We start from the raw sequence: 12,705 nt of genomic DNA, 5'->3' as shown, positions 1-12,705 counted from the left end.
GGAAAGAGGAGGTGAAAAAAATAGGCAAATCTCTAAAACTAAAGGGAGCAAAAAAAAAAAAGCATTTGCATTTGTTAACAGGAAAAAATAAGGTAAAGGTTAAACGTTGCTCAGGCTACTTTTAAAGGTTTCTATTTCTGTATATATAAAAACCAGAAGGTGACCAAAGAAACTCAGGATGTCCTAAAGAGAAGCAGAGCACTGGTGAGTCTACAGGGACAGTCTGCTCTAGTCCTGAAGCAGATGGAGGGCTGGCTAAAACCTAATCCATATCTTGAAATAGGTAGTGATCATCTCCTAAATTCTCTCAAACAATTCTGCTACAGCTGGCCAAGGCTGTGCCAGTTTCACGCTTTGCTCACCCACATTCATTGGGTTTAATCTTCAGGCCCAATTTCAGTCCCTCAAACCAGAAAATGTGTTCTTTTATAGAAAGGAAATCCTGCATCACTCTGGTACTTCTGCATGTGTTCTAATAAGAAGTCACGCATACATTCCTCTTTCCATTTTCTCATGTTATTTCTCCTGCAATAATATCTACTAAGTCAATAGATTTTCCAAACGATGCAATAGATTCAGCTGTTAGAATACAGAGCTGTTTCTGCAGTTATAATTTAAGTTATAAGTCTTACCAATAATTACATATTCATCCTCTGAGTCACTGTGGCAACGAAATCTGGTAACCTCATGATGTGACGGTAGATGCATGGGGGAGCTGACAGGCAGCAAAGCAGAGCCTGTCCAGAACGAAGACAACACCAGTTAAACTTCTCCAGCATTTATAGAGTAGCTGCAACTACATTTATATTTTAATTTGCTTACCAAAACTTAGCACACAGCCTGTATTTACAGAGCAATTTTTTTTATTTATTTTTATAGACACACAGAAAGCCACTTCTGGGGAGTCTGTCATACAGCACATCGCTCAGTTTCTTAGGAAGAAGCTTCTAGAGACTAAAACAAAAGGTTTTATATTATCTGTGGTCTCTCCCCTTCTCACCTGCAAACACACCATTCATTTTTCCCCCACAAGTTATGTCATTTAGACTTAAGTTCCATCCCTAAGGTGCATATTATTCAAGAGACTAAAATCTACTTAAAAATGCATGTGCTGACTCAAGCATTATAGCGCCAGGAGCATTTATTATCTTGCCTCAGACTACATGTGAATGAATACTTTGGGCAGTTTCACTCAAATCAGTTATGTGGCCTGATCTGCATACTACAGAAGTAAGCATAGAAGGGAAGAGCCAGGCTTCAAATCCTGCAGAAACGGATTTAAGCACAGAGAAAACAGCCATAACAGGCACACTCTATGAAGAGTTGTGCTTGGCATGTGGCACTTCAACCTTACATTTTCATTGTTAAAAAAAACAACTATTCATTATAACAAATAAAACAGATGTGAGCATTCAAAAGGAAGAATTTCACCCACAGGGAGAACACTTGTGGCACAATGATCCTCAGGGAGCACAGCTCTCAAGAGACTCGAAGGTAACAGGGGATTTGGTTCCAAGCAATGTGCAAATTCATTTAGTATTTTCTTGCACAAAAATAAACAGCAAAGGCTGTCAGAAAAGTTTTGCATTACAGACGAAGTAACTTGCCTTCATAACCACTGTCTGAAGAGGCAACAGAAGAATCAGACTTCTTCCCTCCAGGGTAAGAAGATAACTCCGAATCAGTGTGATAGCTGCCATCTGATCCACTTGCTTCCTCCACACCCCAGGACTCAGTTTGTTGGCTTAGAATATTACATTTCATTTTTTCTAGTGATGCTATAATCATATCTGCAACAAAAAAGTGTGCGTTTTCCTGGACACAAGATTGGAATGTTCATTAGTACACCACATATTTGATATTTACTTAAGATGAAGTGAAATATATAACTTTTCCCTGTACTTTTTCAACTCAAGAAATAAAAATATAAGGCTATGTCATTTAAAAACAAAAAACAACCACCCCCAAGGGTACTTCAGAGACAACATGCAAAAGGGAACTGCCCAGATAATTGCCTCACCCTTGATTAAAACATACAATTTACTTTTATCTTACCCATCTATTAGATAAAAAGAAAGCTGATTACATGCCTTATTGATGAATATGGATGCATTTTAGGGACATAGCCTTCTAGTTACACTGCATTATTTAGTGTGCAACTGTGAATCCATGTAACCTATTTAATAGGATTAAATTTCAACTCCGTGTGTACAAGCAGTTTTGCACGCATGCTAACATGGATGGGGCCAGAAGAGGCAGGTTTTGAAGGGACTGTAGATCTTCTGGTGGTAGGTGGTGCAGAAGCTAGTAAAATGCTTTCACGTGTTAAGAGTTAAGGCAGTGAGGTAGGGAATAGGCAATGAAATAGCTTACACGGGCAACTCAAGGCTGCATAGAAACTCTGTGATAAGGGCAAGTGGGAACCTAGCTCCCCTGGGGTTCACACTGCCTTAAATAAAAATCAGCTGTTTCAAAGCTTCACTGTAGCATTTTCCTGCCAGACCACCACTCCCCATGGTGTCCCACACCATCTTGCCTGCCCAGGTCACCCATCCTCCAGGAAAAGGCAATTCGTGAGGCCACCTCCAGCACCACTGAGACATCCAGACAAACCTGGGGCTGCCTGCCCCAGTGTCACTGCTGTATCCCTTGCTCCCTGTGGTCTAACAGAGCATCCCACCAGTCCCACCTGCACAGATTCCCAGCCCAGGTTCTGCTCAAAAGTGGATGCATCATGGAGAGAGGGGTGCATGGATGGAAACACAGAGATGCCCAGGACACTCTCCTCCTCTGCCCTCAACTGCACGTGTTTGCATTGCGCAAAGCTAAACCTCCGTCTAAAAAAACGTGGCAGTTATCTAAGGCTAGAGATTCCAAGTGCAGAATAATTAAAGCTTTATAAACGTGGCTTATGCTCAGAAAATTGTACCACTCAATGTCAGTATTCATGACATCCCCTACAACCTGTACAGGAAGCATGAAGACAGACATTGGTGTTTAGGAATAGCTAAATCGTAAGGAGCACAACAGCTATCACCGCTTTCTTACTGTCCACAGCCAGACGCATTTAGAAGAGATTCATCTCAACATTAAAGAGAGCCCACAATTCCCTGTGGGTGTTTGAGGAGACTTTTATCTTTTCTCTAACACTGATTAACATCACTTGCTTGGTGCACAGTTTGTCCAGAGACAACCTTCAGTGAACTTCAGGACACACCATTAGCAAAGGAAAGAATTAAACAGCCTGTTTCCCTTTGGGAGATAAAGGGGACATCTCCTACTTTGAAGATGCAAAAAGCCTTTATGGTGCTGGTTAACCCCAAGTTAGTGGCAAAGCACAGTGTATCAGCATGTCCTGCTGATAAAAGCGGTTATGAGCATATCTGAGAGCTGCGTTGCAAACAGATGGAACGGGATATAGGCACTCCTTTACTCAGCATGACTATCAGCTTTCAGCTCTGCCTCCTGTAGGTCCATCACCCTAGGAAACAGTCCCTACTCAGCTGTGACACACCAACCTTCTCACTTCTCTTCCCTCCCGCTCACATCAGTGGAAAGTCCCTAGATCATCTGGCCCATCTCTTTCCTGGCACACAACTACAACTCTCAGACTTGCTGAGGCTACATGTACCTTAGTTTTCAGCCTCCTAGATTTCAGAGACTATTTCAAAACCTAAAAGTGTTTTGGGGGTTAGTTGTTTGGTTGGTTTTGGTTTGGTTGAGGTTTTTTGTTGTTGTTGGTTTTTTGTTGTTGGGGTTTTTTTGTTTGGTTTTTTTTTTTTTTTTAAAGGCAGCTTCACTCGTAAGGGACTGAGCTTTTGGTATCTTTTAACCTGTAATTCACATCAGCCCCCAGTCATCTGCACAGGAGAAGTAGATGATGCGATCTAGTCTCACTCAATAGTTCTCAGACCGTGGTTTCTAATCCAGGTATCTACTCCCTGGTCTCCTGGTGACTGAAAGAAAATTACTTGGGTTTTGGTTCCCACATTACACACAGAGAAACATCTGCTTTCCGAAACACCTTTTACAAACAGCAACATGAAACGTTCGTTCACAAGTTTGTTGGGTTTTGGTGTGCTATTAATTGGGTGGGGTTTGGGTTGTTTTTTTGTTTTAAGTGCACCTTAGGGACACTGAGAGCTTCAAATCAACTGCAGAACTTGGCATTCCAGTAAAACCACTGCTGTGCACAAAGATGATTACCTCTTGGGCCCCGGACATGGGACCACACGCACATCCACAGTCCAGCTAAAAATCTCATTTTATAGGCACATTTTTAAAGTTCTTTTGTATTAAATCCTACTCATTGTGATAAGTAACTATAACATTAACCCCTCTTTTCCAATTGTTAGAGCAGACAAAACATTTAACAAACAGAGTTATATATGACAGCATTATCTTCTCACGTTTTATCTCCATTTATAAGCTCAAATGGGCTGCTTATCTGGCAAAACACCTCAGACCATTTGGGAACCTTATGCAAATTAGAAACCATGAGAAACTGTTTAAATTACTGCAGATGTTACAGTTACTGTGCTTGTTATTCATATTGTTATTCTTTTACAGCAGTCTCACATGCTCATCATAAGGAGAGGTGGTTTCTTTTTGTGTGTGCTTATGTCCTGATAGTAAAAGCATGAGGTAAATTCCATCCATATGCATGTAGCTGCAACAAATTCTACATAATATATTCTAACGCAACTTTAAAATGACTACAATAAACCTTAAAGTTTGATCTCAGTGAATGTGTGGGGAAAATGATGGAATGAGAAGTGGAAATGTATAGTGTTCTAAAATACTGCCACTATTTTAAAACACCTGAAAAACTTAATTAATGGATTAGGACTAAAAATAAATGATGAAAGAGGCATTTTGGGTTTGTAGGTTCACCCACAGAGGGGAAGAGGAGGGAAAATACAGTATTTGTAAAGATTAGTCCATTTATCAGAAAGTTCTGTTATTGGGAAACACCTCCTGTCATTTGGTTATGACACTATAAAGTGGAAAAAAACATCATGACAATAGTCTTTGTTGTCCTCACCTTCTCCACATCTTCAGGAAGCATACAGATGTCCTGCAACGAGCGATTCAAGGGTATAGCACTTACATTCAAAGGAGAAGTAGAACCTACGGGTATAACAAGAACTTTTATGAGTTATTTCTTCCTCTGCAGCTCCCAGGATGCATGCAGGGTGATTTCCAGAAAGCAAAGCAAACTTTCTTTCCCAAAATCAACCACCGTTGAGGCTGGAGGTTGTGGTGGAAGTTAAGGAGGAGAGAGAAGTATGAGGAACAAGTTGGCATTTGAACTACCTGAAGCAGGAGTATCAACTCCCAGGGAAACAGAGTTTGAAGTCTGAATGCCGTGTGCTGAAGGCACTTCTGCACTCCCAACACCAGCCCTCTCCCAGCTACTGTCTCAGCTGCTGGGGACAACCATGGCCAGGACCTTGGACTGGCATTACAGCGATACTCCACAGTTTGCAACACAGCCAGCTAACGCTGCTCTCTGCTCATTCACAATAGCTGGAAGAAAAAGAAATCTCACTGCCGTCTGGGCACGCAGAGATGAAGCAGCCTGAAAAGATTTCCTGAATCGCTGCTGGTATTTCTTCTTTGCAAAAAAAAAAAAAATTTCCATTCTGTTTCCATATCTCGAGGAAATCTCCCTCCCATACTGCATGGTAATGTGTGTAACCGGGGCAGACGCACTAGCCGCAGAACTCCCTGCTTCCCAGAACAGCAGCTTTGTTTTCCTGGCATTCCCTGCCAAGTATGATGGGTATGTGGAAAAAAAAAAAAAAAAAATTCATCTCTTTTTCCCCATTAAGAACTTTACACTAAGCAGCAGAGCACACATCTGGTTTTCTATAGATGCACCATGGATTGATTTCTATATATAAATATATATTGTCACAACCTTCTTCCCAAGAGAACTGAAGGTGTGAGATCATGCCCTCATGTTTTGTTTTCAAAGCATCCACAACCACTGCTACAAGAAATTTGCTGTAAGGATGACAAAGATTATATATAATACCTATGGATGTACACACTAATGAGATACAAAAGGAAGCGACTCCTGTTTTTCTTTTTTAACACTGACTGTTTGTTTACTACTTCTTTGACCTTATAACCAAGCAATTTCTGTTTTGCTGTGGTGATGTTTACAGGATAAAATAGACTATATCTAAATGCTACCACCCCACATGCCATTTAAAGTTGTTGCAGATAACACAACTTAATCAAAGGCTCTTTGGAAAAAAAAAATAATATAAAATCGCCACTCCTAGATTGGTTTAAGTCACACAAAGGATAAAGATGTCCCACAAAATATAAGAATAACTTATGAAAACTTTTTTTTCCAACTAAAGGGCACTGGCTCTCAGGCTGAGTTTAGATTTTTCATATCGCCTTAATTATAGAAACCATGTTACGCTGCCCTGAGCATCAGTGACATCAGGCTGGAAAGCCAATACTGTGCTTGAGCGTAATGACACACGTGTAGTGTTTTTGTACAAAATTATAAATACCTCTGTGGTGTTTACCGTGGAAGAAAAACGGAAAGGCTGACGATCTGATTTTTCAAAACAGATTTAATCACCTAATTAGGTTATTTTCATGCCTATTTGATGATTCATCTTGCTGCATAAGCAGTGTGCGGGGAGTAAGGATAAGTGCTAAAGGCTTTACAGCTTGATAAAAGCCTAAATCCTTGTAAGGTAACAAACGTTACTCTCCAAACTAAAAATAATAAGCAGAAATAAGGAAACGGGAAAGTTATTCCTTTCTCTTTACAATATAAGATGCAATCAATCTTAAATATAATTTTGAAATTTAATGGGAGCTTTCTCTTCTGCTTACGTCTTGCATCCCACTTGCATCTTTAAGTGAAAAGAACGAAAAATAGGAAGGAGCAGGAGCCCAGGGAAGGAGCCCAGTGCATCCAGCAACTCTGGGTCTGATGCAAAAAATAATCTGGTTGCCCTTCTGCTCCTGAGCACTACTGCCTGGAGGCCGCTGGGGCTGGGAAATGAGCCCTCAGGAGCCACAGAAGGAAGTGACCTTGATGCACACAGAGGTTAAAAGCAAGAACAAGCCCTGTGAACTGCCACTGACGCACCAGCCACAACAAAGCCCCCAGAAAATGCCAAATTCAGTCACAGGCGCTTCATTAACAATGACAGAGCCTTTTCAGAAGGTTGCAGGAGGCCCTTGGAAGTATGAACAAGACCTAAAAGGAATCTCACAGGACCAGCAGAAAATCCCACTGAATAAAAAAATTATTTATTCTGATTTAAGTCATCTTATGCCATTTTCTTATGCTTTGTGCATTCCTCAACCAGTTCCACTGTGAGAAACCAAAGTGGGAAACCACTGCCTCTGAGATAGCAATGGACAGGATGGCAAGTCAGGAGATGCTCTTGTGTAATTCCTGCCTTCAAATTGGGCATTTTATTTTTTCTTTTTCAGTTTGCCATTTGTTTTCCCATCCTCATAGTCCTGCACAACACAGGGGAGAATGAGACCTCATTCGCCCCGTCCCAGGTTACCCAGTGGCGAGTTAAATGGCTAGAAGCAACAAGGAATGATGAAATGCAGGGATTTTCACTTTCTACAGAATAGACCAAAGTCCAATGCAGACAGGGCCCACCACGTTGTGCAGTGTCTAATGGGATCCTGGCTCCCATGAAGGGTTTTTGTTAGTAAAAATCAAGGGCTCTGCTTCTTCAGTCACCTGGCTGCCCTATGTTTTAGGACAAGAGGAAATGGCCTCAAGTTATGCAAGGGGAGTTTTAGATTGGATAGTATGAAAAATTTCTTCACAGAAAGGGTTGCCAAGCACTGGAACAGGCTGCCCTGGGAAGTCGTGGATTCACTATGCCTGGAGGTATTTAAAAGACAGGTAGATGTGGTGCTTAGGGACATGGTTTAGTGGTGGTTTTGGTGGCGTTAGGCTGATGGTTGGACTCAATCTCAAAGGTCCTTTCCAACCTAGATGATTCTATGATTCTATTCCATTTGCTTTCTGTAGAGCCAGCACCATTACCGGCCCAACACAAGCTTGTGGCATGTCCCACTCATGCCAGAAGATCGAGTCACGCACGATTTATATGTTCTTAGACACGTGCCTCGTGGTCCCAGCCAACAGCCAGAGCCTGGGCTGTGTTTTCCAGTCCCAGCTACCCAAACCTGCTCGACCGGCCCTGGCCAGCTCTGAGAGCCCAGTGTGGTTTCCTTCTCCTTGACGGGCACTTCTCAAAACAAAACACTCAGCAGAAGGAAACAACCACAATCATCGCCATACTAACTGTTGACAACATCCTATCCCCGATGACACAGTTATTACTGTTAAAAGCTCCCAGTCCGGCACCAGCACATGCCTATGTGAGATTTTCCCTGGTGGCTTAAGGCCTTGGAGGAGCTCTGGGTGAAGGATCACAGCTTGGAAGTGGAGCTCAATAGAGTGTCACCACTAGGGCTACTACTAACCAAAGGGAGAAGGAAAGACCAAATAATTCAAAAAAAAAAAAAAAAAAATCAGCCTTTGCTATTGTTATTTATATATAAAAAAAAGCAGGCTGAGTGCTCCCTGCCACTTGCCTTCTTTCCAGTAGAAAAATCAGTTTACCAGTTACACCATCTTTCCAGGACTCAGTATCTAGCAAGAATAAAAAGCTGGAGGACGACTTTTTACAAGGGCATGTAGTGATAGGACAAGGGGGAATGGCTTCAAACTGGAAGAGGGGAGATTTAGATTAGATGTTCGGAAGAAATTTTTCACTCCGAGAGTGGTGAGGCACTGGAACTGGTTGCCCACAGAAGCTGTGGAAACTCCATCCCTAGTAGCGTTCATAAACTGGGTTGGACGAGGCTTTTGAGCAACCTGGTCTAGTGGGAGGTGTCCCTGCCCATGGCACAGGGGGTTGGAACTAAATGATCTTCAAGGTCCCTTCCAACCTAAACCATTCTATGACTCTATGGTTCTAATAAGACCTTAGATACCGACAACAGCCTTTATAAATAAAATAAAAAAGCTTCATCTCGCCATAGCAAAGCAGTTTGTATCAACGCTAGGTGTCAAACACGAGGGAATTGTTCTGCTGTCCCAACTGAGGGGCAGGGGCCCTGGCCTGCAGCCCAGGGGAGGCTGGTGCACTGCATGGAGGCACACACAACTCATCCAGTCACCCTGGGGGTGACAACATGCAAGACATCCATACGGTCAGAAACTGGAGAGGGGTAAAAAGCTCCCATCCAATGCTGATCGGGATCTATGTGTCTCTGAGACAATGGGTGCACTTGGAAATGGGAAGAGGAGAAATAGTCCCGCTCTGGCACAAACCAATTTCATTATAACGAGAATGGATGCTGATGCCCTGCCTCCAAAACCCCGGAATCAAAGGGCTTCCTCTCCTCCAGCTCACATCAAACACAAGGAGGTGTCCCAGGGAGCCTGCACACACCAGTGCATCACTACCAAACACCCAGATACATCTTATCTGCTTTTGGGAGAAGGGTAACGGTGAAGACAAGAGGAAGATGGTGGAAGCCTCATCCCATGGATGTTCTACACTGCTCACAGCTCAGCAATTTTTATGTTTTACCAGTGGCTGCATATTACAGAAGCATTGCTGCATCATGAGACAGACGACTACTGCAAGTACAAGCATCTCCCGTTTCACCAAGTTCAGCCCTCTGGTTCTCTTTCATTTTTAAGCTTTCTCTTTCTCCCCTCTCTCCTGTTTTGAATGACAGCATTTGTCTAATTCACAATCACCCTAAACAAGTCCCAGTTCAATTACAGTTGTCTTTCCTAGCACCAAAATCTTAAAACAGAAACAGACCTGTAAAGTTACCTGTTCGATTGACTGGTTCCAACTGGGAATGTCCACTGGGAGAATTGCTGTCGCTGTTGCTGACGGGCACAGGCTCGAAAGCATCAGGGTATTTCAACAGATCTGCTGGCTTACCAACAGCTGAATCGGGAAGAAACCTTGTGAAAGTCAAGTCTCTTTCAGGGGAGGCATAACGTTCTTTTCCAGAATGCACAACTGCCGATGTGACAGTGCCTCCAGTTAACGTCACCTGGGTAAAGCAGTCCCGCTTCAGAGGCGACACGTCCGAAAGACTGAAACCATTCAAGGAGGAAGCAGCACGATCTCCGTCAGAGTAACGGGGACAAAAGAAAGCATCCAGTGAAGGTTTAGAGGAATCGCAGTGCGTGTTGTCCCAACACGCCCGGTGCCTGGTAAACCGAATGTCTGTTTGCGTACAGGCAGCGTTGTGATGTGCAGAATCACTGTCACTGTCATCATGGCTGTCCCCATCACTGCTTTCTTCCCACCGTTCCATGTCACTGTCCAGATGCTCAGTTCCCTGCATTGTGGTCTGCTCTGGCAGCAAAGAGGGCTTCAAGCCAGATGCATTTAAAACAGACACGAGAATGTCTTTGATAGCCTCAGCACTGCCTGGGTACGATCCAAAATTTCCAGCATGTCCGATCACTGCTGGCCTTGAGTATTCATCTGCTCAGAGAAGGGAAGAAACCAAGAGGTAAGGAAACAATAAAAAAAAAGTTTTAATTTACAACACGAATAAAATGCACATTATTTTTGACATGGGTGAGAAGAAAGGGAAGAACTGAATTCACCCACTGCTCTCTGCTCCCTCTTCCTGCAAGAAAGCTCTTGCTTTCTGCAGTCAGGAAGCAATTCTGTCGTTGATAAGGCTAGGTAATAAACCAACAGTAAAGTATGCTGCTGCTAGCCAAACACAATTAGTTAAGACTTCAACGGTGACTGATTGTCAGCGTGCTCGAAAACATCATTGTTCTACAAAACTGGATGAGGTACAGTTACCAGTACAGATACTGGTTCCATTGCCAGTAAAACAGAAGGTCACATGGCATATCAATACAGCAGGAAGAAAACAAAATATACACTTAGTAATAAAAGGTCACATTGCTTGCGTGTTTCAGTTCAGTCAGACACTCCTCCTCACATGGGAAAGGCTAAAGTAACCTTCAGTCCATTATTCATAGGGGTGGCAACATTTACATTAAACCATAAAGAAAATCAGCTCTGTCACAGCAAGTTCATGATAATGCGTCTGAAAGAATCAAATTACTGCCTGCCGAGGTCCTATGTGATCCACTGCAAAACTGAAGTTCAACAGAAAATGGAAAAATTGCTTTTGGTGGCAAACAGGGCAACATTAGTGTGATGCAGAAGCATGCACTGCAACCAGTAGACATTCAAGAATAAATGGAAATCCTGTACCTTGAATAAAAAGCTTCACAGGAACTTCCATCACCCAAGCAATCGAGAGATTAGACACAAAGTCTATGTTGAAGAAGAAACTATTGACCACATCACAACAATGAAGTTAACAACTGCCCCCTTTGGGGAAGATAAGTTGGTCATAAAATTCTAAGAATAGATACAATCAAGGAGATTCGTTTCCAGGGCAAAGAACTCTTAGGACCAGAGGGAATGTTAAACACCGTTCGTGACAAAAGCAGCAAGTCTTGCAGACTGGAGACTTTGCCCAGAGGTTGCTCTCTTTGGACATATCTCAACTGAAAACAGTAAACCTCTCCACGAGTCACTCACCTGGAAGCCAGAACGAACTCAAACTGCATGATAAGAAAGTTTACCAATGAAGGGATCAAAACCAAAACAAAAGCCCCCACCAACTTCGGAAAAGCAAATCTATAAAGAGCCATCTTCATCATGAGGAAATTGAAAAAATTATTAATAACATCACATACAAGCTATGCTGCAAGAGCTGCTAGCAATGCTGTCCTAGTAAAGCCAGGTCAAAATTAGCTGAAGAGTTCATCAGTAATTGGGACCAGCCACCTGCCACTTATCAGGGCAAAGCTCTTGCAGCAATAGCAGCAAAACTGCACTTTTTACAGGGTGCACTTGCAAAGAACACTGCCGTGGCTGGCTGTGTTGGCAAGCTGTAAGGGCAGGAATGGGAAAATAAAAGCTAGCTGACTTTCAAACAAGTATATTTCAATCTTTTCATGAAAAGCAAGCAATTTCGGTAACCACTGACTTTTCAATTGCACAGGAATACCTTAACCTGGGCTGAAAACAGCATCTTTTCCGTGCAAGGCAAAACATTTAGCCTTACTGTCTTCGACTCTTGTTCTGCTCCCCTATTGCAAAGCCCATCCTGACAGTCTTTCCATCCCCTCTCATCCTTCAACATCCGCGCTACTCCAGCATCATGGAGCCAGTCTAGCACTAATCTTATAACCATGCTGACTTACTCTGCTAAATACTTGTTCTTAGTGGATTGCAAGAGGAAAAAAAGAACAAGTTTTAAAAGTTTAACTCATGCTTCTGCTCTCCCAAGCTTAAAAAGAGAAACCAACACAGAAACACCAACAACAAAAAACACCAAACCAACCAAACCCCACATTTTAAGCTACTACCAGAAATAGGTTAGTTCAAATAAAATAAACAAAAAAAAAAATCTCAAGTTCAGTTTTGCAACTGACACTCATGTGAGTAATTATGGTAATCTGTTAAAATCTGAGAAACTATTTCTTGAATGAACAAGGAGTTAACCTGCCAAGAATCATCTGAACTGTTCAAGTATTTTACTCTGGAGCACACAAAATGCCAGCAAAATTAAAATGGCCAAACTACCATTTAAAAGGCACCACCCCCCCACCACCCCCCCCTCCCC

The 12,705-nt window shown here is 42.5% G+C and overlaps 1 protein-coding gene across 1 annotated transcript in view; it reads right to left on the bottom strand.

Annotated features, from left to right (window-relative positions):
• The window catches only part of KIAA0226L (KIAA0226-like ortholog), a 23,194-nt gene that overhangs the window by 7,459 nt on the left and 3,030 nt on the right, over nucleotides 1-12,705 (bottom strand). Inside the window, exons 3-6 of the mRNA XM_009880944.1 lie at nucleotides 9,861-10,529; nucleotides 5,045-5,130; nucleotides 1,608-1,815; nucleotides 633-737 (exon numbers count right to left, since the gene is read on the bottom strand). Coding sequence (XP_009879246.1) covers nucleotides 633-737; nucleotides 1,608-1,815; nucleotides 5,045-5,130; nucleotides 9,861-10,529 — 1,068 coding nt within the window. The remainder of the gene's footprint in view (nucleotides 1-632; nucleotides 738-1,607; nucleotides 1,816-5,044; nucleotides 5,131-9,860; nucleotides 10,530-12,705) is intronic.

The sequence above is a fragment of the Charadrius vociferus genome, unplaced genomic scaffold, assembly GCF_000708025.1.
Source record: "Charadrius vociferus isolate BGI_N301 unplaced genomic scaffold, ASM70802v2 scaffold210, whole genome shotgun sequence".
NCBI classification, from domain to species: Eukaryota; Metazoa; Chordata; class Aves; order Charadriiformes; family Charadriidae; genus Charadrius; species Charadrius vociferus.
The sequence above is the reverse complement of the archived record's forward strand: the minus strand, read 5'-3'. Positions and strand labels throughout refer to the sequence as shown.